Below are 24,292 nucleotides of genomic sequence, written 5' to 3'. Positions count from 1 at the left end.
CCCAGCCTGGTTCTCCTTGGGCCCTGCCCGCCCGGCGGCCCGTCTCTGGGGCGCTCCTCCTGTGAGGGGAAGCCTGGGCGGCTGAACTCCCAGGAGGCTCCAGGCCTGCTGTGGCATGTGGACGGCGGTGGGCTGGGCAGATGGGCGGCGGAGGGCTCCCATCGTTCTGTCTTCAGCTGGTCTCCCTGGAGGGAGGACCTGTGCCACCTTCCCTTTGGGGTGACAGAACGTTCCATCTGGGAATTGCAGAAGTGGAGCTTGGGAAGGGCTTGGGGGACCCCAGCCCAGCCTCACAGGACGTGGGGTGCTGCCCACAGGCGGGGTGCCATCCTTTGGGCACTTTTCAGCATCCTCCCTACTTGGCAGGGGAGCTTCCACCGACTTCTGAGGGCTTCTCGGTAATGGTCACAGGCAAGCAGGGCGGGGCCTGCTCCCCTCCACCTTGGGAGAACCAGGCCTTGTCAGGCACCATGGCACACGGCTGGATGACAGGCTGGAGGGGCTGAGACAAGAGGGTCACAAGTTCAAGGCCAGCCTCATTAACTGACAGAGGCCCTAAGCAATTTAGTGAGGCCTTAGTGAACAGGGCCAGGGACGCTGCTCAGGGCTCAACCTCCCCTGGGGTGAACCCCCAGTACCCATGCTCCCCCCGCCACGTCCCTGCCCGACATGCTACTTCTGGTCAGCCGGGTATGGGGAAGTCACAGGATCAACACACTAGAGAGCCAGGAACAGGCCCAGAGGACGTGCCTGCTGGCTGAGGTTGCTGGACACACGAGCTGGGTAGGGACAGGGGAGGCTGTGGAAGCTGGTGGCTGGGGGACAGCTCACCCCACTTGGCTCATTCTGGAACCTCAGCAGCCCAGGGCTTGCCTCCTCCAGGAAGCCCCAAGCCTGTTTCCCCAAGGATGGGCAGAGCCTGGCCCAGGCCAGTGGCCCGACTGACCACGGCAGGACAGCAGCATTGGGAACTGTGTCTGACCAGGGAGCCTCGAGGTCCTCGGCCAGGTCAGCAGTACGAAGGGGCGGGTGGGGCCCAGAGGGTACTCTTCCCTCCCTGCTGGATCCTGAAGCAAACCTGCCCTGCTGCCAAAGCCTGGGGCCCCTCCACGGCAAACATGGCTTCTAGAACCATCTTCCCAGCCCCACCACTGCGGAGGACTCCCTCTGTGGCGTGGCCTCAGGGACCCGCTTCTGGGCTCTGGTGTGCGGCCTGCCTCGGGTGGCGAGGGGCTGGCAGGACTGGGTGAGGGGCCAGGCCTCCCCGCCTCCCTGCCAAGCGGCTGTGCCAAGCCTGGGGTGGCCATGGCCAAGGCCGGGCAGGCGGGGCTGGTGCTGGGCTCTGTCCAGGCCACGAGGGCAGGCAGTGAGCAGGGGTCTCCCTCCCTCCCTTCTCCCCTCCCAAGGACACTGCCCGCCGCAGTTACAAAATGGCGGAGGGCCGTGGCAGCCATTTTGTGGAGCCCTTGGAAGACAAAGGCAGCCAAAGCCCGAGGGCGGGGTGGTGGGCGGGGGAGGAGCGTCACTCCGGAAACTGCTCTGGGTGGCCTGGCCAGAGGGAGTGGGGTAGGCAGGCCCTTTCTGGAACCTTCATCCTGCCCAAGATCCTGGTCATCCAGGGCCAAGGGCTTGTCACTCCCTTGAAGAGGCTCTGGGTGATCCTGGGGTCAGGGCACCTGCCCAAGAGCTTGCCCACCTTACAGTGGAGGCCACCCAACAAGGTCAGTGAGGCCTCGCCAGCCTGTGCTCCTGGACTAGAAGTCCTCCTCTGCCCAGACTCAGAAGACAGGTCCTCGCTGGCCCAGGCAGAGCCCGCCCCTGTGCTGGCCTGCATCCCAGGGCCACCTGGGCCAAGCACTAACTTCCCCCTGATCCCAGTGGACCCTGGAGCAGCCAGCAGGGCTGAGGTGCCAGAAGTGGTCCAGTTGCCACAGTGGCCATCCACGGGTGCCGGGAGGGCCCACTCGGGGATAGGCGGCTGCACCCCCTCCCCACCTCCTGTGGCTCCAGTCCCAGGGTGCGTTGGAGGCCTGTCCATGTGGTTGGGTCCACTGTGCCCAGCACGCCCAACACCAGCTACTTCCCAAGTAACCACCCACCGCTACTCTTCCCCTCCTCTGGCCTCCAGTCAAGAAGCCCTCTGCTTCCAAAAACACCAGTGTGACGCCTACCCTGGGCAGGGCCCAGCAGACAGTGGGCGCTCAGTGAGGGCCACAGGCCGCCCCAGGGATGAAGCCCGGGGTCTGTCCTCCTGCCCCTGCCTCTTCACCTCTGGTCTCCATGTGTCTCCACATCTTACTTAGAACCCCAAATGGAAAGTAGAGCCAGCTGGAGGGACTGTGGTCCAGCCTCCTGACCACCCACTCATGGCCCTGAGAGTGAAAACCTGTGATGGAGAGCAACCCCACTTCACAGACAAGCAGACGAGGACAGCAGCAGGACCTCAGAGGGTGACCAGGCCAGGGGCGGGCACCACTCACACACCTAGGACTTGGGCCTCTGACGGGGACCCCAGGGTAGAGCCGGGGCAGAGCCTGGGGCAGAAAGCAGGAGTGGGACTGGAAGGAGACCAGCTTCACCCTGTTTTTCTTTTTCAATCCTGGGGATGGAACCCAGGGCCACTTAGCCACCGAGCCACATCCCAGCCCTCGCTTATATTCTACTTAGAGACAGGGCCTCGCTGAGTTGCTCAGGGCCTCGCTAAGTTGCTGAGGCTGGCTTTGAACTCGCAGTCCTCCTGTCTCCGCCTTCTGAGCTGCTGGGATGACAGGCTTGTGTCACCACAGCTGGACCCACTCCATTCTTACAGGTGTGGTTGCCATGGTGACAAGGTACGAGGGCAGGTGGCACCAGGCCACAAAAAGTGCAACCACAGTTGTCCTGAAACCTCCCAGGCAGGACAGCACAGTGGCCTCCAGAGTCCACTGAGGAGGTCTCCCGGGCACCCCGGCTCAGTGGGGGTGGACAGGCCTCAGAGCCTCGGGCTCCTGGGTTCAAATCCCGCCCCTGGGGATCGGGCAAGTGTGAGCTTCCCACCCTAACACACCGGGCACTGAGCTATGCCCACCTGCCCGAGGCCAAGTAGCCCCCGGGAGGGCCAGACCCTTCTGAGCAGGGGACTCCGTGAAGCCCACATCAAACAGGGCCCCTGTCCCATCCCCAGGTGCATTTCTCCAAGGGCACCTTGCCCACCCCGCCTGGTGGCCTCCGCTATGGCCCAGGAAGGCCAATGAGCGGGGCGTGGGACCCCTGGTGGGTGCCGGAGGAAGGCTTTGATCCTAGGGGTTCCGCAGGGAGCCAGGAGCAGGGGAAGGTGTCCTGCGGGCACCTGTGGAGCACCTGGCTACTTCCTGTTGGAGCCAAACCCTGCTCCCCCCAGCCTGCCCTGGGCACCTGAGGCGGCAGCCCACCCTGTACCCTCAGGTGTGAAGGTCTGTGGTCTGCTGCTGGGGCCACCTGGGCCACTCTCCACTGTGGTGTCAGAGCCTGGTCAGCCCTGAGCCCCCCGTGTGGCTTTCCAGGGGGGTCCACCTGGGTGTCAGGCCCACCACCCTCAGCCCCAAGCCCCTGAGGCCCGAGCCCCACATCTGCCTCTAACGCACAGGAGGCCAGGAGGCTGGGGAACCAGGGGAAACCAGCCAGCACCGGGACTGGGCGGCCCCGTGGCCACGGCCCTGCTTGGCTCCCACTCCACTATGAGTAGGCCCTGGGGTCAACACTGGGGCGTGGGGGGGACACAGCAGCTGGGGCGCGAGGGATAGGAGGGACAGGAAAGGGAGCCTTGGGTGGGAGACAAGGCCCAGAGCTGTCTGCCCAGCTCTCCCCGCCCTGGCCAGGAGAGCCATCTCCAGTCAGTCACCGTCCCCCTGCACCTTCCACGGCTCCTCTCACCCGAGCTGGTGTCCCAGAGTCCCCAGGGCTGCAGGCAAGAAGGGAGCTGGCTGTTCCCCGCCTCCTGAGCCTTGGCCTCTGAAGGACGGGCAGGGACAGTGAGTCCATCTTGAGAGGGTCAAGGCCAATGGAGAGGTGTCCTCAGCCAGCAGGAGCAGGTGCCCCCAGAGGAGAGGGAGAGGCTCCCGCACCCCCCACACAGCAGGCCCCCTCCCTGCATCCTGCCCCCCCAGGCTGCCGCTGGTGGCCTGGCCCTGCTCAGACACACAGGCCTGGGGCGGCTTCAGCGGGGCCTGGCGGGAAAGCCCGCCTCGTGAGCTCACAGAGGCCCAGACGGCACCGGGGTCCCGGCCCAGGTGGCACTGCTCCAGCTTGTGTGGGGCAGCCTGGCACCCTCCCCGTAGACCCAGGAGACGCAGTGGAAGGACCCGGTCCTGTGGGGCGTGAGGAGGCAGCCCTGGCCTGACCCACGTGGCCACCGGTTCCCCTGAGGCCGGATCCTCCAAGCAGGCCTGGGGCTTGCCCCTGTGGGCTGGCTCCCCAAGGGAGGGGCTGGCGTGGCACAACCAGGGCAGCCCCTCAGCATGGCAGGTCCCCAGTCTCAGCCACTAGGCAGCCGAGTGGCAGGGGACCTTAGCCCACTGAGTCCTGAGCAACACTGCAGAAGTGCCAACTGCCCTGTGGTCACCGGCCCCAGGCTACCCTGGCCATTACAGAGCCCTCAGCGTGGCCAGGGCTTAGAAGATGGTCCTAGTCCAATGTCCTGGGTGAAACTTGGGAAAGCCCTTGAAGTCCTGGAGACCCTGGTCCCTCGGCTACGGAGAAGGTGGCAAGGGGAAGGAGCCAGCAGGAGCCAGCAATGAGACCGGGCCATGGGCGAGAAGGCCCGCCCTCGGCAGCCCTGCAGGCCCTTGAGGCTGCATGCGCGTGTGTCACAGAGGTGTCCAGGGTCGGGACTGCCCAGATAAAGGCAGTGGTGTGGAGGGGACCCTGATTTCCATCAACATTCAAAGTCCTGCACTGACCTGAGGTGGACAGGTGGACAGCCTCGGGCTTCACCTGGAGTGATCAGAAGAGGGGCTGAGACCTGGAAAGAAAGAGACGTGGGGTGAGTCTTGGAGCAGCCGTGGGTGTGTGACCTCCCTCCTGCGCACCCTGTGCCTGGCCCTCCCTGCCCTAACCACATGAGGCCCGGCACAGCTACGTGACTTTGGCCAAACAGGGACTCAAACATGGGTTCCTGGGTCCACCACCCCTTCCTAAGATGCACCAGTCAGCAGCAGAGTGCAGCTGCAAGGATGTGAATCTGGGGACCAAAGAGATGCAAGTTCATAGTCAGGCCGAGCCAAAGCCTGCGTGGCCCTCTGTGTAGGTCCTAGGGTTGGGGAGCTGAGCCTGAGCTGCCCCGGCTGGATCTTCTTCCCTGCCGGGGCTGGATCTGTGGGACTCTGGAGCTCGGCACCGGCCAGCTCCTTCTCAACACCACCATGATGTCCCTCAAATGTCATTTACAACAAGGAATGTCTTTCTCTCTTTGCTTTGGCTGCAAGGAAGCTCAGAGCTGAACTCCACCAACGGGGAGGTTTCTAGTTCTTCCTTCAGTTTTCCCTTGGTCCCAGTGTCCTCTGTCGTCCACTGTCTTCCTACCCTGTCCATGTTGTTCCAACTGTCCAGCAAGAACCCCTCCACTCCCTTCCTCCCGTGTGACTGGTGCAGGCAGGGTGTGCAGGCTTCGGCTCCTGCAAGAGGTGGGGGAGGCCTGGCTAGCTTGGAGCGGGGCTGGGCGCTGGCCTGGCCACAGCTGGTCCCTTTTCTCCTCCTCTGGAGGGAGATGGAGTCCAGATTCCCTCCTCACAAAGGAGAAATCAGAATCCCAGGGAAGGGCCGGGACCCCTCAAGACCCCGGAGCAGTAAGTGGGCGGGGGACAGGACCAGGGGGTGCTGTGGCTTAGGCCCCTCCCACAGGCCAGCACCACCATGGGTCCCTAGGGCTGGCAGCAGCCACACGGTGCCAAGCCTGGGTCTGGGCGGCCGTAAGGACAGACTGCGCGGAGCTCTCTCTGGGAGCGGCGGGCCTGCCCGAGAACCCTGAGCTCTGCAACTGGCCAACTCAGGCCCTCAGCAGACGGCTCCCCTGCCCTGTCCAGGTGACATGCAGTGGACCCAGGGCCACAGATGGGATCCACCCAGGTCCTGAGTCCTCCGAGTGGTTACCACGTCCCATCTGGCCACCACCCTGTGTCCTTGCTGGCTAGGGGACTTCCACACCCTCTCCTCCCAAAGCCGTGCTCCTGAAGCAGGCTGGACAGCTAGGGACCAAAACCTGCTGAGGTCAGCTGAGAGGGGAGGCCAGGAGAGAGCCAGGGCCGGCCAAATGTCTGGGTGGCTTTCCGTGAGTTGTAAACGCCCGACACCTCTTGGTGCCGACTGTGCAGGGACCGTGTGCCTCCCTGGGCTTCTGCACAGAGGTCACAGACACTTCGCTGGCACCCCCAGAGCTCTGGAGAAGGCGGGCTGCCCACCCTACAGGAGGGTAACCTGGGGCTCGGGTCAGAGGACACTGGGAGGTGGGCAGGGTGAGTCTGGCTGCAGCGGGTGGTCACACAGGACAGCTCAGTAGAGCCAGCACCAACAACCCGGCCTCCCTGTCCTCCCAGGCCCATGTCCCTGCCTGATTCCCTCTGCTTCAAGGAGGCAGGCTGGGCATCACAGGCCACAGGACGGACACGCAGCAGGCCAGGGTGTCCTTGCACTGTCCCCTCACTCCTGTCCTGGGGGGACGTCCCCTCACCTGCTGGGAACTTGGGCAGGTGGGCCTGGTTGCAAGGGGGTGCCGCAAGAGCAGGGCTGGGGCTGGAGTCCCTTCTCTACCAGGGCGCCCACTCCCGGGCAGCTTCTAGCCAGAGTACGCCCCTCCCCGCCCGGCCTGGGGCCAAGATGCAGCTACCTGGGCCACGAGGGGCTGGACGGTCTTCCACGGCCCTCGGTGGGCTCCCGACCTCCGGGGCGGTACTCCGGGACAGGCCACGTTCTGTAAGACACAAGGAGACCAGGGGTCAGCTTGGCAGGTCTGGTGGCTCAAGACAAGATTGGGGCAGGGTCAGCTGGGTGTCCTGCCCCCTCTCAGTCACCCCCTCTGCTGTGACTGTGCAGAGGCCCAGAGATTAGGAGCTCGGCAGGGAGGACCCCACGGAAAGCCCTATTGGACCTGTCCTTGGCCTGCCTGACCCACACTCCACAGCAAACCCCAGAAGCTGGCCCCTGGAAGCCAGCCATGGACCAGTAGACCCTCCTGGCCTCAGAGGAGGGGGTGGATTGGTCTGGGGGTGTCTGCTCCTGGCTGAGCGGTCACTCTGGGGCGGTGCTCAGGGACACCACTCCTGCTTCACTCCAGCTCCACGTGGCACCCTCCGTGGCTGGGAGTTCTCCCCCATCACAGCCCAATTCCTAGCCACCCTCTAGGTCACCTCCTGCGGAGCCCTCCTGTGTCAGGGACCTTCCTAGCCCTAGCAGTAGGCTATGGGTCCCTCAAAATCAGCTCACACACTGTCCTGCCCACCTCCCCAAGCCTGGGGACACTGGGCCAGGGACCTCACTTACACAGCCAGGGCTCCTGGGCCAGCACAGCACCTGGCGCCCACCTGTCAGAAGTGTCCCCCCGCCCTCCCCGCTCTTGGAATACCTGATATTTGGGGCTTATGAAGTGAAACGGGACTTTGGATCTTTCCCAGTGGTCACTGGAGTGATCACTGTAAGCCGGTAAGAAGCAGACCAGGACAGGCCACGGACACCAAGGCCCAGGCCACGACTCCCTCCCTGCCCACACACCTTGGGCTGAGGCCTCTGGATGGTGCCCGCTGCTTCTCTCTCTCCCACTGAGCTGGGCAGAGGCTCATGGACCCTGATTACAAGAAGGTGTGGCCAGTCCTCTCTGGAGCCTTGACCATTCCTAAATCCTGTCCCCTGAGGACTGGGGTCCACTCTCCTGCCGACAGGGCTAGGGTTGCGAGAGGAACAGAGCAGGTGTGGTGGGGTCACCATCTCTGTGCCCACTAGCTCCCCCACCTTCCTGAGCAATGTCCCCAGACCTCGAGTTGGTTTGGGAGGAATCGTGGGGCCCCAGAGGCTGGAGGGACCCCCCGAGGGCACCCAGCCCACACCTGATGGCCAGACACCCCTCCCCTCCTACCTGTGGCACGGCCAAAACGAATCCCCTACCTTGGGGCCCGGTAGAACAGACACCCAACTTAAAGAGCCCGGGCCAGCTGCCTGCCCCAGCCCTGCTAGACCACGTGGCTCACCTCAGCTGCCACACCTGTGCCACCTCGGAGGCACCCCCGTCCCGCAGCCAATAGCACAGCAGCTCGGGGCCCTGCCCAGGCAAGGACCCCGCCCAGGGCTGGCAGAGCAGGGCCTGCTGGGCTTACAGGGCACCCACCCCTGGGCCGGCAGCGAGGCCCCGCTTTGTGGAAACAGCCTGATTTAAAGTACCTCGGCCCAGCTGGGCTTCTAGGCTGCGGGGCAACGGCTGCAGGGGACAGTGGCTCTGGGGGTCTTAGCACTGTCCCTTGGAGGCACAGGAGTGCAGGGGTCTGGGTCTCAGATGTGGAGCACTGTGACAGGCCCCAACCTCAGAGGTGCAAAGACAGACTGTCCCCAACAGCCAAAGGCTCCAGCCCTTTCACCTGCTCTCCCCACAACACAATGCACAGCAAGCCAAACGACCACAGTGTCCAGGCAGGTGGACGCCATCTTACGCCCTGCCTGTCCTTCCTCACCTGTCCTCCTGTCGCTGCCCAGTTTCAGGGCTGGGTTCCTGGGTTCTTGGACCTTGTTACTGGCCCCCGGGGCCTCAACCACCTGGTGGGAGAGCACCCTCCCCTCTCAGGGTTCTGAGCCTCCTGCAGCTGCTCAGAGCCTGCACCCTACGCTGTGGTCACTCATGTGACAGAGCCAGTCCAGGCCACGTTCATGGTCTGTGGCCCGTCAAGGTGGGCACTGAATCTGGCAGACCAGACTTGCAAAGTCCTGGAGGCCCATCCAGCTTCAACCCAGCCTGGTCCTTGGCCCTGCCCACAGGGTCCATCTATAGCGTGGCCCATGGGGTCTCAGATGGACCGGCCCCTCCCCCTCTCTGGACTTCAGTCTCTTCATCTATAAGATGGGACATGTCTCCTTCTTAGGTTTACACACAGGGTCAGAAATGAAGCACACTCCATGCCCAGGCACAGGGAGACTCGGTGGCCGGTGGCACCAATCCCTCAGGGGCACTTTGGGGACACATGAGAAGTCACCACAGACTTGGTGCCTGCAGAAATTCCTCCCCAGCCTCTTCCACACGGCTGATGGACTCTGGCCTGGCCCGTGGCTGGAGGAGCCTGAGGAGAGCTGCGAGGTCATCTGGGGACACAGGTTCAAGGACAGCAGGCAGCAGCCAGGTGGACTCTGCCGAGGCAGGCCCTGGGGCTGGGACTCTGAGTGGGGGGAGGTCTCCATGTTGACGGAGCCATGAGCTCAGACCACAGGTGCAGAGACCCCAAGGACTCGGTCTCGCCTGTGTCCCCCGGGTCACATGGAGCAGGAATGGTCCCTAAGGTAAGTCCCGTGAGCACCCTGGATTTACATGGGCAAATGCCTCGGGATGGACAAGGACCAGCTTTGGTGACACTGTACCAGATGCCCAGGGCCTTGCAGGGAGCAAGTCCCAAGTCAGGAATGAGCTGGTCACACCCTCCAGGTCCCATGTCTGGCAGACACACAAACCAGGGCCGTGTCCCCAGCTCAGCCGCTTGATGGGGGCCAAGTAGTCAATGGTGTCAAGGTAAGGGGAGTGCAGGTGCCCCCGGGTCAGCCTGAGGGGGCTCTGAGAGGACATAGAACCTGGAGCCCAGCAGGCCGAGCAGAATCCTCCAGGCTGTGTGGCCTTTGGGCCCCAGCCTCTCTGAGCCCCAATTCTGTGTATCCAGGGGGGGCTGTTGACACCTGCAGCACAGCACAGATCCAGGTATGGTGGGGTCACCAGTGCCCACTAGCTCCCCCCAACAGAGACACGTTGGCATGTGGGATTCCCAGCAGCTGCCTGGCGCACAGTAGGTTCTCACTCGGGGCAGCCACCTGCAGCACTGCACTGACTGCCAGTTGATTCTGGAGAGGCCAGCCCAGTCAGACAGCCACACACCCGCCCAGAAGGCTCTGCTCAGCTCATCGCGAATGACGTTCTCATCTGCGATGACAAAGTGACAGCTGGTTCTCCGGCAACTGGGATTCGCAGCCCTGTTTTCTCGAGACGTCACATGCAGACCTGACTCCGAACATTCTAGCCGCCGGAAGGAGACCAACGAGGGTGGGCTCTGTGGTCATCGAAGCTGGCCTTCAGCTCCGGGTGGCCTCTGCTCCTGGTTCACGGGCAGAACACACCCGGGGGACGGGCTCCCTGCCCAGCCCCACGAGCTTCTGCACGTTCTGTTGTGGGGAGAACGCGCAGCGACACCTGGGTCTCTTGGCTCCAGCCGTCCCCTCACGGCAGGAGGAACGGGTGCTCAGTGAGCAAGACGCGGGCAACAGAAGCAAATGTGGGCCTCCTCCGCCCAGCCGGGCTCACAGCGCAACGTCACCCGCGGACACGCCTCCTCCGCCCGCCCAGTGTGCCGGGCTGGACAGCTGCATGAGTGCCACCAGGTCACCGTATCATCACAACTGCCTGGGAGAGTGGGCGGTTGCTTCTAGGTCTTTGCGTCTGTATGAAGAGGTGCTGGGCAGACACCTCTGCTCCCCAGGGAGCCCACAAGCAGGGTCTCAGGGCAAAGCCCAAGAACATGTTCAGGCCTGAAGCAGCTGCTCCAAGCCTGGACCCAAGAACTCTCCAGAGACCCACTAAGGTCAGAGGAGATGGGGAAGCCGGGGCTCAGAGCAGGAGGGGGACTGGCCCAAGACCACACAGCCCTGGGCCGTGAGTCCGTGAGGAGCTCCCAACGCACACTCTTGACACAGCCTTCTCAAGCCACCGGGACCTCAGCCGCCAGATGCCAGGTCCCTGTGGAGCACAGACCCCTGAAGGGGGATGACGGAAGGCAAGGGACCAGGGGCTGCGGTCCAAGGGAGAGGGCTGGCTGTCAGGAACCAACCTCTGCTAGTGGAGGGAGGACGCAAGAGGGCCTCTGCGAGCGGAGGGCCGTGAGCCGCAGCGGGGAGGCAGGACCACACGGCAGTCCATGGTCTGGTCACAGCTGCCAACCGAGTTGCTCCCTGCTGGTGGTGTGAGGAGGAAAGGCCACGTGCCCTCCCACGTTCCTCCAGCTACACGCTGACCCAGGACACTCCAACGCTTCCACGGCAAGTCCCCAGAGACACCGTTGTGGGCCCCCCAGCCACAGGACATCCTCCCTCCACGACGGCTCAGCCTGTCTGTGGCTACCTGTAGTGAGCCGCAGCGTCACGAGCCCCGGTCGGCCCCAGAGGGAGGTCCTGGGGACGGAGACGATGGCGGCACTGTGGCCTCTCCTCCCAATTCATTCACTCACAAGATGTTCCAGAGCCCTCCCCAGCCAGGCCAGTGCCAGGCCCCAGGACCCAGAGGGGTGCTGGCCCTCCTGCCCAAGCTGCTTGCAGGGCGACACACAGGTGAACCGGCCATCCCAGAGCTACAGGCCCAGGGCAGTGGGTGGGTGGGGGGTTCAGGGAGCTGCCAGGAGGTGACCCAGCCATGGTCAGGAGAGCAGGTGAGGAGCCATGGAGGGCACAGGGCTGGGTCCTGGAGGGCCAGCTGGAGACTGGCCTTCAGCCAGAGCAGGTCGGGGCCCTTGTCCAGGTGGGAGATGGGAGGTGGACAGGGCTGCCTTGTGGCCCTGGCCACCAGGGCTCTGAAGAGACACTGGTTCTAGGGGGCTGCCCTGGGCCCTGCCCTCCCCAGACCCCTGGCACAGTCGTGGGCAAAGGCGAAGGCCAGGGCTCGGGACAGCCGCCTGCCTGCTCAGGCTCCTCCTCAGACACGCCCTCGGCTTCCCAGCTGCAGGACTAGGCTAATGACCCCCAGGTGACAGATGTCAGAGCTGGGCACACAGGAGCCCCGTCCTCTTCACTGTGCCTTCTGCCCAGCACCTGCTCAGGGCTGGTCCCCAGGAGACAAGACCGAGCCAGGGTGCTGGGCCGTGCCCGTCAGCCGCACAGCCCTCCCCACGCGGGTCTCCGGGGCACAGGGCATGGAGAGGGAGGCCAGTGCAGAGTGCCCACCCTGCTGTAAATCACCGTGCCACACTCAGTGGGTCATCTGGGCACTTAAGCCCTCTGTCTCGTCCTCCCCTTCCCTGGGGAAATGTCCCTCATGTCCTGTGTGATCCTGCAGCCTGCTGCTGTGCCAGCTACCTTGGCCACTTCCACTGGTGGGGGGACGTGGCAGGGTGGGGGGATGTGGCAGGGTGGTGGTGCCAGCATGCATCAGGGCGCCACCATCCCCACCAAAGAAAACTGACAAGCCTCTGAGCTGTGGTGACAATGTCCCCAGGGCCCTTCAGTTGCTCTCCAGCCACTGGAATGGGTCAGCAAACCCAGGTGGCCTCAGAAGGAGGCAGGGGTGGCACTGTGGACTCAGCCCTTGGCAGTGGCGAAGGACAACAGCCTTTGACTACTGGGACACTGGGACACTCTCGGGCAGCTGCTTCCAGCAGCAGCTCCCGGTGTCCCTGCCTTCGCACCATGGACCTGTGGTGCCCTAGGACATGTGGCCTGCTTCCTCACCACCATTATCCTGTCCTGGGGCCGTTTTGAGGTGGCTCCTGCCACTTCCCCAGTCCTGGCCCCTCCTGCCTCTGGCTCTCACACAAACCCCAGAAGCCAGGGTCACTCTCTCCCTTTACAGCTGAGGCCACTGAGGCCACAAGAGGCAAACAAGATTGAGGCCACAAGATTGACCGCCTCAATCAGGACAAACCTCACCCTGGTGTGGAGAGGCCCACTGCCCAGGGCTCTGCTCCTCGTCTGGGAGCTGAAAAGTGTCCCTGTGAGGCGTGAGCACCACAGGACTCGGCGGAGGCCAGCGTCTGTGACATTTGGCCATAAGCAGGCAGGAGCTAACAGATTCTGTGGGAGAAGACACACCGGCCATTTGAAGGCCAAACAGAAGTCCCCGGGACCAGTGCCAATGCCCACCTCTGCAGTGCTTCCCCCACCCCGGAGTCGGAGGAGGGTAACCCGCCCCCAGCATGTGGCACGGGTGGCAGCTGTGGCCAAGCCCCAGGCACCCCCGCTGGGTTCTGGAGCCAGCCACAAGCAGCACTTCCCCGGCTCCCCAGCTGGACCTCAGTCTCTGTCCAGGTTTCTGACCTCGGGAGACCTCTTAGGCCAGCCTGTCTGCAGACCTCGGGCTCTGTGGTAGCACAGGCGCAGTCTCCACTCACGGTGTTCACGCCCCACCACAGGTGCCAAGCAGACGCAGAGCCCCACTGCCCCGCAGAGCCAGGCCTGCCGTGGCATGCACCGGGGGCTCAGGCAGAGTCCAGGACTCCCCCCCAGACACACATGGCCCCTCCTGAGAACTGGGTGGGGGCTGGCAAGGGTGCAGCTACATGTTCTCCTTCCTTTCAAGAAACCGTTCCACTCTCTTGATGGGTAAACTGAGGCCTAGAAAAAGGAAGAGGATTGTCCAAGACCCCCTGGGGTGCTGTGGCTGGGATGGGAGCCCAGGATCCAGGCCTCAGTCCACAACAGTGTGACCATAGCAGCTGCTGGTCTGCCGAAGACCAGCCGGGAGGGACAGAGGTCTAGGCTGCTCTAGTATAGGGCATGGGAGACTGGAGCCCATCAGACTCCTCTGGGGGAGGCTGGCCAGTGAGGAGGGTCCCAGACCCTGGGTTCCCTGGCACAGACTAGGATTCAGTCGATGTGGTTAGAAACCCCCAGGGGCAGCCCTGAACCCAGGGGCAGGGCTCCAGGAAAGCAGGACGCTCTAATGGGAACCAGCCAGCAGGCCCAATGCAGCCCGCCCCCGGGGTTTCCATGGGGATCGGGACAGGAGGTGGGGCTCTGGCGGGCTGCTGCAGCAGATGTATCCTACACAGGGCTGGCGTGGGGCGGCACCTGGCGGGGGGCCCTGGGACGTGGCAGGCCTGAGGGTTGGACTTGGGGCCCTGCAGCCACAGCCCTGGCGGTCAGCTTTGGGAAAGAGCCCGGGCTGAGTCCACCTCCTCCAAGAGGCCTCCTGGGGTCCTCAGGTGCTCCACGTCTCTGTCTGGAGCCTCACTGGGCTGACCTGGCCCCTGCCGGCATCTCCTCAACCTCAGCCTGGTCCTCCTGAGGGCGCTGTGTTTGCTGATGACATGGGACCCGCCTCTCAGGGTGGCGCCATGCCTGGAGCTGCGAGTGGTGTGGTGACGGGCCTCGGGTGGCGGTGCCCCTCCAGCCAAGAGCCCTGCACCCTGCATGGCCCGCTCTATCCATTCCTCAGGGCGCCGTCCAGCCTCCTGCCACAGCCACGGCAGGCCTGGCACCACAAGTGCCCTAGGGAATGCAGCAAGCCCCGTGCTGGGCAAGCAAGGGAGCCCGGGACTCAGGGACAGGCGTCCTGCAGCTGGGGTAGGGTGGGGTCTCCCGGCGTCCCTTGCTGCTGCCCTGTTCGCCCTGGTGTCACAGAGCCCGCCTGGCCTTACACCTGGCACTCAGGCACGCAGTCACATAAGCCCCCACCCCAGGGCCACAGGAACACTGACTCCAGGTGACCCTGCAGCTCCCTCCCGCCTGTCACCTGCTGCCACCTTCGTGTGATCACAGCCCACCAGCACACCTGACTGTGAAGGCCCGGGGTCCCCAAGCCAGCCGCAGGGTATCCTGGAGTGTCACCGGCCCACGCTATCAGGCCCTAGACCCTGAGGGCACGGCAGCCCAGCCAGGGAAAGGTCCTCAGCACCCAGAACCGTGTGACACAGGGCCCCAGGACAAGTCCTCTTCTCCGTGGGGGAGAAAAGCTCCAGTCAAAGGAAAGGGCCCCCCTGGCACTGGGCATCTGGGGAGAACTGACCAAGGTCAGCATCTGAGAGAGGTGACATCCCATGCGGGGCTGCTCCGCACGGCCACAGGCAGACCTGGCCAGGGGGCCCTCTGCCACCCGCTGCTGGGGGACAGAGGAGGTCCCCGGCCTCTCTGGGCCTCGTTTTGTCACACGGAAAGCTTAGCCCAGGCCCGCTGGACTGGAACTTTCACTGGGCAGAGACCTGTTTATTCTGTGCTCTAGTGGAACACAGCGCCAGCACCCGCGGGCTCTGACGGTGTTGACATGGAGTGGAATTGGGCAGATCCAATTGTAAAATAAATCCTTTTAAAAAAGAACCTGGATGCTGGGGATGTGGCTCAAGCGGTAGCACGCTCACCTGGCATGCACGGGGCACTGGGTTCCATCCTCAGCACCACATACAAATAAAGATGTTGTGTCCGCCGAAAACTAAAAAATAAATATTAAAAATTTCTCTCTCTCTCTCTCTCACTCACTCTCTCTTTAAAAAAAAAAAAAAGAAAAAAAAGTACCTGGAACCGAGGCCCGTTGGCACCTCTCCACTCGCACAGGCGGCCCCGGGAGAAGCCCACACGTGGACCCAGCTCTCTCCACTGGGCCTTCCTGCCACCCCACACCTCGGCCTGGTCCTGCCCAGAGGGTTCACCATTTCCTAGCAGCTAGTGCTGACTGTGGTGGCCGTGCCCTTCCTGTCCTGGCACCTGCCTGAGGCTGCGTGGTTGGTTTGGCCCCAGAAGTGTCCACCTGCAGGCTGCATCTTGAGGCAGACGTCCCTAGGTGCCAGAGCGCCAGGATAGAGGCCTTTGACCTTTGTGGTTCAACCCTCACCCTGAGTTTCTCAGGTGCGGGTGTGGCGCGACCTACTGTTTGTGCACTCACGCCACCTCCACGCCACAGAGGACTCCACATGAGGTTGTGGTGGGCTCTGCACGGCGTCCACTGCAGGTCACATGTGCCTGAGTCTGGTGGGTGGGGTGGGGAGGCTCCTCCAGGCCTCGAACACTGGACCCAGGTGGGACCCGGTGTCCTGGCGGGAACAGTGGATCCCAGGGTCCCTCCACACGTCTGGGCCGGAAGTGTGGGCACTCCCACCCCAGGAATCCAGGGCAGGGCTGAGCGCCCAGGAAACTGGGGCAGAGGCTCCCTCACTCGTTGGCTGCCTCCTGGCACCCCCGCCTGATCCCTTAGGGGTCTGTAGTGGCAGGCCCTTGCCACACGCCACATCCTGCCTGCCTCAGATGCAAAGCCCAGAGTCACGTGGCCCAAGGCCAGGACCCTCGCCCAGGGTCCATCCACAGCCACCCTTGGCCACTAGGGCGCCATCACACTGAACTCCGTGAGAAACCTGTGGGCAGGGCGCAGCCCTCCCTTGCCAGAGGGCGACACAGTGGCTACACCAGGTAGGAGCCCAGGTGCCCAGGCCTCCTGTTCTCCCACAGTCACTGGAGGGAAAGGCACGAGCCTGGGGCCTCCACAGAGCTCAGCTGCATCCGCTCTGGGCACTGAGACCAACCCATGACCCATTTGGAGGGCCAGAGAGCCGAGGCCGCAGTCACAACGGTGTCGGGGCTGCTCGCTGGAGGGTGTGTGGGCACCACCGCAGCAGCCACGGCCCAGCACACAGGGGCACGTGCGTCCACACGTGGCACACATGGCCCCCGGCCCCCAGGGGGGAGGAGGAGGAGGCCAGCTCGCCACCAGCCGCCATTTCCTCTCCTCTGCCCGAGTCCCACACCCGCCCACAGCCTGCAAATGGCCGCGCAGGACAGACGGCAGCGGGCAGCAGGCACAGCAGGCCTGGCCAGGGACTTCCTGACAGCAGCATCGCACCTGGACTGCCTGGGGCTGGCCCTGGGCTGGGGAATGACCTGTCCAGGCCCCCAGGACACAGCTCTACAGCCCCCTGGGAAGTGACAGAGACACCTGCCCTCCTGCCAAGGGCCCACGGGGGAATTGGGGACACAGCACACGTGTGCCCCTTACCTGCACACCTTTGTGCACCCATCTCAGGCAAAGGCCCCAGGCGCATCCACACCCCTGAGCCCGTGTGGCACCCGGCATTGGCGAGTGCACAGCAGAGCTCACCAGGGCCTGGAGGAAGGCAGGGCGGCTGGAACCCCAGCCTGTCACTGCTGACCTCGGGAGCCGGAGCCTCTCCAGGGGCCGCCTCTGCAGGTGGAAGGGACAGGGAGGCCTCTGGCAGGCACGCCCCAGGGCTCCGCGGCACACCAAGGACCTAACAGCCCTACGGATGCCCCCTGTGAACCAGGCTTTCCGGGTGTCCCTAAGTCAGCCCTTACTGTCCCCCTTTCACAGACAAGCAAAACGAGGCATACAGAGGTGAAATAATTTGTCCTTGATCAACACAGCCAGAGGCACAGATGGCTCCAGGGGAACAGGCCGAAGCCTCACGTGCCTGTTACCAGCATTACCAGCAACTACTGCCCCCCACCCCAGTGCTGAGCAGGAGCCTCATGTCTCGTGCACCCCGACCAGGGCCATGGTCCTCTCATTCCCAGCACAGTCCACAAGCTGAGGGACAACGCAGAAGGTGAAATGGTTCAAAGCCAGACCACAGAGCTGCTGGACACGGCCCCCAGTCACTCCCCAGCACCTCCACCAACAGGCACGACGGACGCGCTTTCCTTACCGGCCGGGCTGACCCCCACAGCTCCTCCCCAGCGCTCCCAAGGCAAGATGGACCTTCTCCACACAAGGAACGGCAGGGTGTGAACCCAGATTCTGGAAACGGGAGGCAGAAGTTTTAAACGTGGGAAGGGAAAAATCGGGGTTTCAGAGCTGATGACATCATGATGTTCAAATTTCACAAAATAAACAGTTATCATCCTTCGCAAATTATTGGGGCTATAAAACTGCTCGGCCCTCGAGGGTGCTGATACGGACCCGTAAATTCTGTACCTTGTTATCTTGGTGAGATAATATTTTTTTTAAGTTTACAGCTCCTCTATGTAGCCTACCTGCTGAATTAGTTTTAAAGTTTGGATTTAAATGTACCTTTAGACAGTCCAAAATATTTACCATCCGATTTTTCATAAAGGCTCAAAATAGTCACAAGTCAAAGCAGAAGAGTCAGTGACTGCGCCTCTTGCTTACAGATTAAGCTACGAAAAGCAAAAGTCCCACAGCCCGAAAGTCTAAGTCTAGTGCACTACACTGTTTATATAGCAAAACAAGATAAGAAATTGGTAACTAATTAAAACATCTAAGGTCCTCTGACATAGGGCATTTGAAGTCTTAAAAACAAAGATCAAAAATTAAATTACAATTTAATTGAGGTGATGTCTGATACTCTGCTGAGGGTCCCAGGCGATGGGCTCACGGCGTAAGTTTGTTTCCGTACACAAATGCAACTTGTTTATTTTGACCTCAGTTCTTCGAAATTGTCGACTCCACAATTGAAATATGCTGTGTGTTCCAACAAGTACCAGGCAGTCGTAATGACAGACCAGCCCATCTGTGCTGTGAGAATGTATAATTTCAGTCTATAGTGGAATTTATAGAGAAGCAATGATGTGAAAAGTGCTTTGCGTGGTACTTTCTTAAAAAAAAAAAAAAAAAAAAAAAACTGCGGAGAAACACTGGATGCTCTGGTGGAGCCGAGATCCTGCCCATTTTTTTTTTTTTCTTTTTTAACAACATCTACAGTATTTAGCTGACTTGGGGGGAGTGGCGGGTGCTCACCCGGAGAGATGCTTAATGACAGCTGTTCACATACAACCACCTCAGGGGGCTAAGGTGCACCAGGAACCTGTGTGATCCATACACACAAAAAGCACTAGATGAAAAAAAAAATCAGTGGAAATACTGACTTAGAATGAAAATGCTCATTTATGTAAGTTAATCAATTTTTTTTTTTTTTTTTTTTTTTGCTGCTTGCCTCTATCTTGTCCAAAAAGATGAATTAATGCTCAGTGAATTTTATCATGTGTCATTTCAGAGTTTAGGATTAAAGGTTCCTACATTTGTACCTGCGTTAATTATACCAAAAAAAAGAAAACAAAAACAAAAACAAAACCTAAAAAACAAAAGCAAGGGGAGGAGGAGGGGGCAGCTAGGAAGACACTTCCATTCTTTAAAAGTGCCGAACTCCCCTTCCCTCCTGCCTATCTTCTCAACTCCTTCGCCTTTAAAATACACTACACTGTTTTTTCCTATTACTTTTATTTTGCCACCAGTGTTTTATTCGAAGCTTGCTAAATATTTGGGTGGAATGGATCCTCCAGCTTGCAGCAGCAGAATGTGGCTGTCACAATCATGAAAATGTTTTAATTATCTCGGCTCTATATGCCTGTCTCTGCAGCCCCAAATCCTCCCGTATCGACTGCTGCTAATCTAAGAACAAAAGCAGCTGCCGATACCCCTCTCGTGAGCTAGTCCGTTTTCCTGTTTGGTGGTGTGTTCTGGCCGCTGCTCAGACCGAGGCCAGGACACCCACGGCCCACACGCCTCCACTCTAGGAAAACAAAGATGTATTTACGTGGGAATTTTCCTCTTTGTGTGATTCAGAACTTTCTGGGTCTGATTTTCCATTTCCCATAAATCAAGACCCCAGCTACTCTCAAATGTGGGAAGCCAGACCGCGTCAAGGATGCTTTTGTCAATCTGCCAGGGGGTTGGGTGAGGGTGGAGTGGCCCTGCAGAGCCCACCTCTCTGTACAGAGGCTCAGCACCCTGAAGGGTCAGGGACCAAGCTCAAGCACCCACCTACACAGCCCACGGACATCCGAGCAGAGGGCACACAGAGGTCTTCGAGGGACTCTTGGCCCCACAGGCACCACTTCTGGCTCTGGATGGCCTGGCACAGCTCTGCAGGTGGGACCCCAGGACGGGCCAGGGCAGGCCTTGGGACCTCCCAGGGGCTCTCTGAAGGTGGATGGTGCCCACGTGCACCCTTTGCCCAGCCCTATGAGCCAGGCGCAGCACTGTGAGGGGCAAACCCCAAACTTAAATAAGTGCTTAAAAAGCCAAGCTCAAAACAACCTCAAAGATTTTTCCCCACACTGAGCCGAGAGCCAAAAAAAGCTCTCTTCTTTCTTTCTTCAAAAAATAAAATAAAACGAGAGGCGGAAAGAACTAGATGCCGAAACGGTGGAAACGGAGGCATTAGAGATGCGGGACAAAATAAAAGGGGCTCTGTTTCTGGTCGCAGAGTCCTCCCTCCCGGGTGCCAGGCTGGCCCTGCCGCGCGGAGGTTGCTGGGAGGAGTCGGGACGGGTCTGCTGTTTTTCCTAATACTCCTCCTGGCACCGCCAAACGTCAAAATGACAATAATGATGAGACCCCCACAACAAAGCGACACCACCGGGCAAGAGAGGGTCGGCCAGCCCTCCGTGCCTCCCGCAGCACTCGTTCAGATTGTCATTGAACACGCGGCCACTGTGAAATAACAACATTCATTTTTATTATGAATTCTAAAGCCTGTAGCTTTGGATCTTAAAAATAAATGGGCTTGGCTCCTGCCTCTTCCCCGCAGCTTTTGGCAGGGCCTGCTTCACTCAGAATGGGGGGGTGAGATAGAATTTGGGGCTTTGGATAAGCCAATTAGAGGGGAGGGACAGAACGGGCAGGGGAACACAAGATGGCAGGGCCCTCGGCTCGGCTCCAGCAGAAGGGAGAAGGTGACTTACCGAGGTGCAGGAGGACGGAGGCGCTTTCCCAAGAGCCAGGAAATGAAAATGATGTCCCCTGCCCCGACCGGTCACCCGGGCAGGGGAAGAGGGTGGGTCCTGCTGGCCAGCAGGCTGTCCCCAGGTGCCAGCCCTGTCCGACAGGCCCTCGGGCCTCCTGGGCTCTGGCCGCCCACCATCCATCGGTCCCTCGGTCCTGGCCTGGGCCTCGGCCCCTCCGGCACCCGGGGGGCAGGGCTGCCAGGAGCGGGTGGCGCTGGGGGAAGCCCTGCTGCCGCCCAGGAGGACAAGGAGAACGCTACTTTTGTCTCCCGCTCTCCTCTGGCACTGGCTGCCCGGGGAGGGGGGGCCAGAGGCGGCCGCTGCGGCTCGGCCCCGCCCACCGGGGATTTTCGAAAGATGCTCGTGGGTGCGGGAGGGTGGCAGACGTGGCAGAGGCGGGTGGGCCAGGTCCCCAGACCCACCACCAAAAAAGGAGGGGGCTAGCCGAGGGGGAGTGGGAGGAGGACGCCACAGCGTCTGGCCACTCAGGAGCCGCCCGAGGAGGACGCCGGGAGCGGCCCGGCCCAGGCCCAGCCCCGGCGCCCGCCAGCCCCTTGGACAGGCAGCATGGCCTGGGCGCCATGTTGCAGCGCCTGCCTGGCTGGGCCATTCCAAGGGGCCCAAGTCCAGGCGGCCTGGCTTGCTGGAGGATAGAGGCCACATTGTTCCCACACCCAGCTCTGCAGAGGAGCAGGCTGTGGCCAGCACCCTGGCTGCTTCCCTTAAGGGGAGGCCAGGGGCCACCACCCCAGGAGCTCCCACTCAGAGCCGTGCAGCGAACCATCTGACACCTGTGGCTGTGGGTGCTGTCCTGGCCAGGAGTCCAGGCCAAGGATTTGAATCCAGCTTTGTGTCCACCTAGCCAACTGACCGTGGCAGTTCAGCAAGTCATCCATCTTCCTCCAGCCTCAGTTTCCCCAGCCACATAAGGAGGGGACAACCATTCCCACCAGGGTGGGCTGCTAGGGTCCCAAGATGAAGCGGAGTCTGAGCACTGCGCCTGGCACCCCACAGGCACTCTCTCAACTGCCTTGAGGCCCAGGAGGGCCAAGGGTCCTTGTGGCATCCAGGCAGGTGGACAGGAAAAGAGGGCATCAGGGCTGGAGCATCTGCTCATTCCCCCTGCCCTCTCCAACCATCAGTATCCTTTGGTGTCACCAGAGTTGATGCTTGCCACCACCAGGACATGTTTCTGTGCCCCTGCCCTGTGACCTGGCTCCACATGCTTAGGTGGGCACTTCTACTGAAGTTCATCAGACTCTGCAGCCATTCCATCAAACACAAGGCTGGCTCCACCTGGCTGCCCCATCCGTCCAGTCTCCCCTGTGGCCCCTAATGTGACACCAGCTCTGGTCACCTGGGAGGGCCTGGGGAAGGCTGCAGGCCGTGCCAAACCCTCGGCAGGAGTCTGGCCCAGCAAGGCCAAGTTCCAGCAATGCCAAGGGCCACCTGGGCTGCTGCCTGCAGAGGCCCACGCCCAGGGTCTGAGCCTGATTCCTGGACACAGTGAAGGATTGTGTGTCCACAAGGACTCCAGGGAAAGAGCAGCAGGACACGGGGAAACGCCCATCGGCCCCTTGGGCAGGAGCCCCCGAGGCTGGCACTGTGTCTCCGCCTGCTCAGAGCCAAGGGGTGGGTGGAGCAGTGAGAGAGAAGGGAGCAGCCGAGGAGTCCTGCCGTCCTCAGCCTTGGTCTCACGCACACGCCACGTGACCGCCTGCCAGCTGACGCCAGAGACAAAGCAGGTAGGATTCCGATGCCATGCGCTCAACCAGGAACGCCGGGAATCCATGCCAACAATGGCTTGGCATGGGTGCCAAGAGCCCGGCCCCAGGAGAAGAAGGGTCCCCGTGCTCTGTGGAGTGGGCCGTGCAGTGAGGCCTGCCCTGCCGGCCAGCACCACAGGGGAGCCACTGAAGGCCTGGTGGCCATTTAGAAGGAGAGCAGGCGAACCTGGGTCCCAGCTGCAGGAGGGCTGTGCCCTGCAGTGTCACCATGACTAGAAGAGCCACTGCTGTGCCCAGAGATGCTGGCCTCCAGCCCACTGCATACCAGGCAGGCCCTGGGCCATCATGGGCTCAGGACATAGGCACCTGGAGGAGGGCAGTGGCCCTTCTTGGAGGGAAGTGCGTGCCTTAGGGTTTGGCAGCCTCAGCACGGTGCTGGGTCAGAAGCCTATCAACAAGCCCTTCTGGGGCTGGTGGAGGGGACACCACAGGTGACATCCACGGCCCCCAACAGGCAGGTCTGGGCACGACCCAGGGGTTCACCAGATTCCCTTACTGTTGAAATGTACGGGAACCTGCAGCCAGACACCCTTGTTCTATTGTAATTTAAAATGTTATTATAAAAGTCTGATTGGATGTAAATCTCTCTCTTAAACACATGAAAGGCAATTCCAAATTTAAGAGACCCCAGATCAGCAGGTAAATATTTCAGCTAAAGGCTCTCCCTGCCAGCTGAACTCCAGCATTACAGAGCATGGCTCACGGGAAAACCCAGCCTGGCTCTAGCCAGCAAGACAGGAGTCAAGGTCTTCTCTGACCTTGAGCAAAATTTCTATCAGAATATAGATATACGTATGTGTGTGTATATATATATATATATATATATATATATATATATATATACACATACATACATACATATACACACACACACACACATAAAGTTTATGAATTTACTTCGCCCTCTTGTGCCCGTTTTACAACCACAACTACGAGTCTATTGCACAACACTAATCGTGGCCTCTGCTGGTAACGTCTCTAGTCACAAACCCTCCCAGCCACTAGACAGTGAGTCCTGGACATGGATGCATGTGAGTATCTGAGCCTCAGGGGCAGCTGAGATCTAGAATCCAGACTCCACCAGAAGTCTGCCACCCCAAAACTGGACCAGACAGGGCTGGGTTCTGTGCCCGAGCGCCCTCACCGAGTGAACAGAGACCTGTGGGACAGAGGGTTTCTTTCTTTTTCCACTATTTCAATTTCACCACTTCTACTGTGGCCTCAAAGCCTGTCTGGACACCCCCAAAATAGACAGCACTCCTGCGGCAGCAATCTGTGGGCAACTTAACGCAGAGAGTGCAACCGGCTCGGCTAAGAGGTTCTAGCATTAAAAACAAAAAGATACAGCAGCAGTTTTTAAAAAATAAAACCTCGTTTTGAAGACAAATGTTATCAATACCAATAAAACCTTGGGTGAAGGACGATGGAACAACTCCCCGTCTGTTCTCCTGCTCTGGCTTCTTGGAGGCATCCAGAGGACCACCTAAGGTGGCAGGTGTCGCCAGTCAGCAGACTGATGGTTCCCAGAGCTAAAGGGCCCTGGCACTGGGGCAGACCCGAGGGCTGTGGACCTGGCACTCCTAATGTCCTGTCCCCCGCCTCAGCTTCTCCGTAGGTCCCCAGGTGAGCCTGGGCTCCCGACCTCTTCCCTGTGCCCACAGCGTGGTTGGCGCAGGCCTCAGGTGGAGACTCTGCAAACTCTATGAAATCAGAAAACACTCAGAGGTGCTCCCCTGGGCCGGGTTTGTGGTGCATCACAAAAACACCCGCTGCAGCCAGGGTGGGTGTTTGAGGGCCTATCCATTCAAACTCCCCACGGCCTACAGGCCACTCCCACGATCATCTGAGAGCAGGGTTCAGGAGAGGGAGGGGAGGCTGGAACCCACAGCTCACTGGAAGGCCTCTCCGGCACCCTCTGGGGACCT

The 24,292-nt window shown here is 60.9% G+C and overlaps 1 protein-coding gene across 1 annotated transcript in view; it reads right to left on the bottom strand.

The window, feature by feature from the left end:
* Positions 1-24,292, bottom strand: part of LOC143397309 (uncharacterized) — a 49,702-nt gene that overhangs the window by 2,832 nt on the left and 22,578 nt on the right. Inside the window, exons 2-3 of the mRNA XM_076853388.2 lie at positions 6,839-6,922; positions 4,917-4,978 (exon numbers count right to left, since the gene is read on the bottom strand). Of these exons, the coding sequence (XP_076709503.2) occupies positions 4,917-4,978; positions 6,839-6,922 (146 nt within the window). The remainder of the gene's footprint in view (positions 1-4,916; positions 4,979-6,838; positions 6,923-24,292) is intronic.

The sequence above is a fragment of the Callospermophilus lateralis genome, chromosome 4, assembly GCF_048772815.1.
Source record: "Callospermophilus lateralis isolate mCalLat2 chromosome 4, mCalLat2.hap1, whole genome shotgun sequence".
Taxonomy (NCBI): Eukaryota; Metazoa; Chordata; class Mammalia; order Rodentia; family Sciuridae; genus Callospermophilus; species Callospermophilus lateralis.
This window is presented reverse-complemented; position numbering and strand designations above follow the sequence as displayed.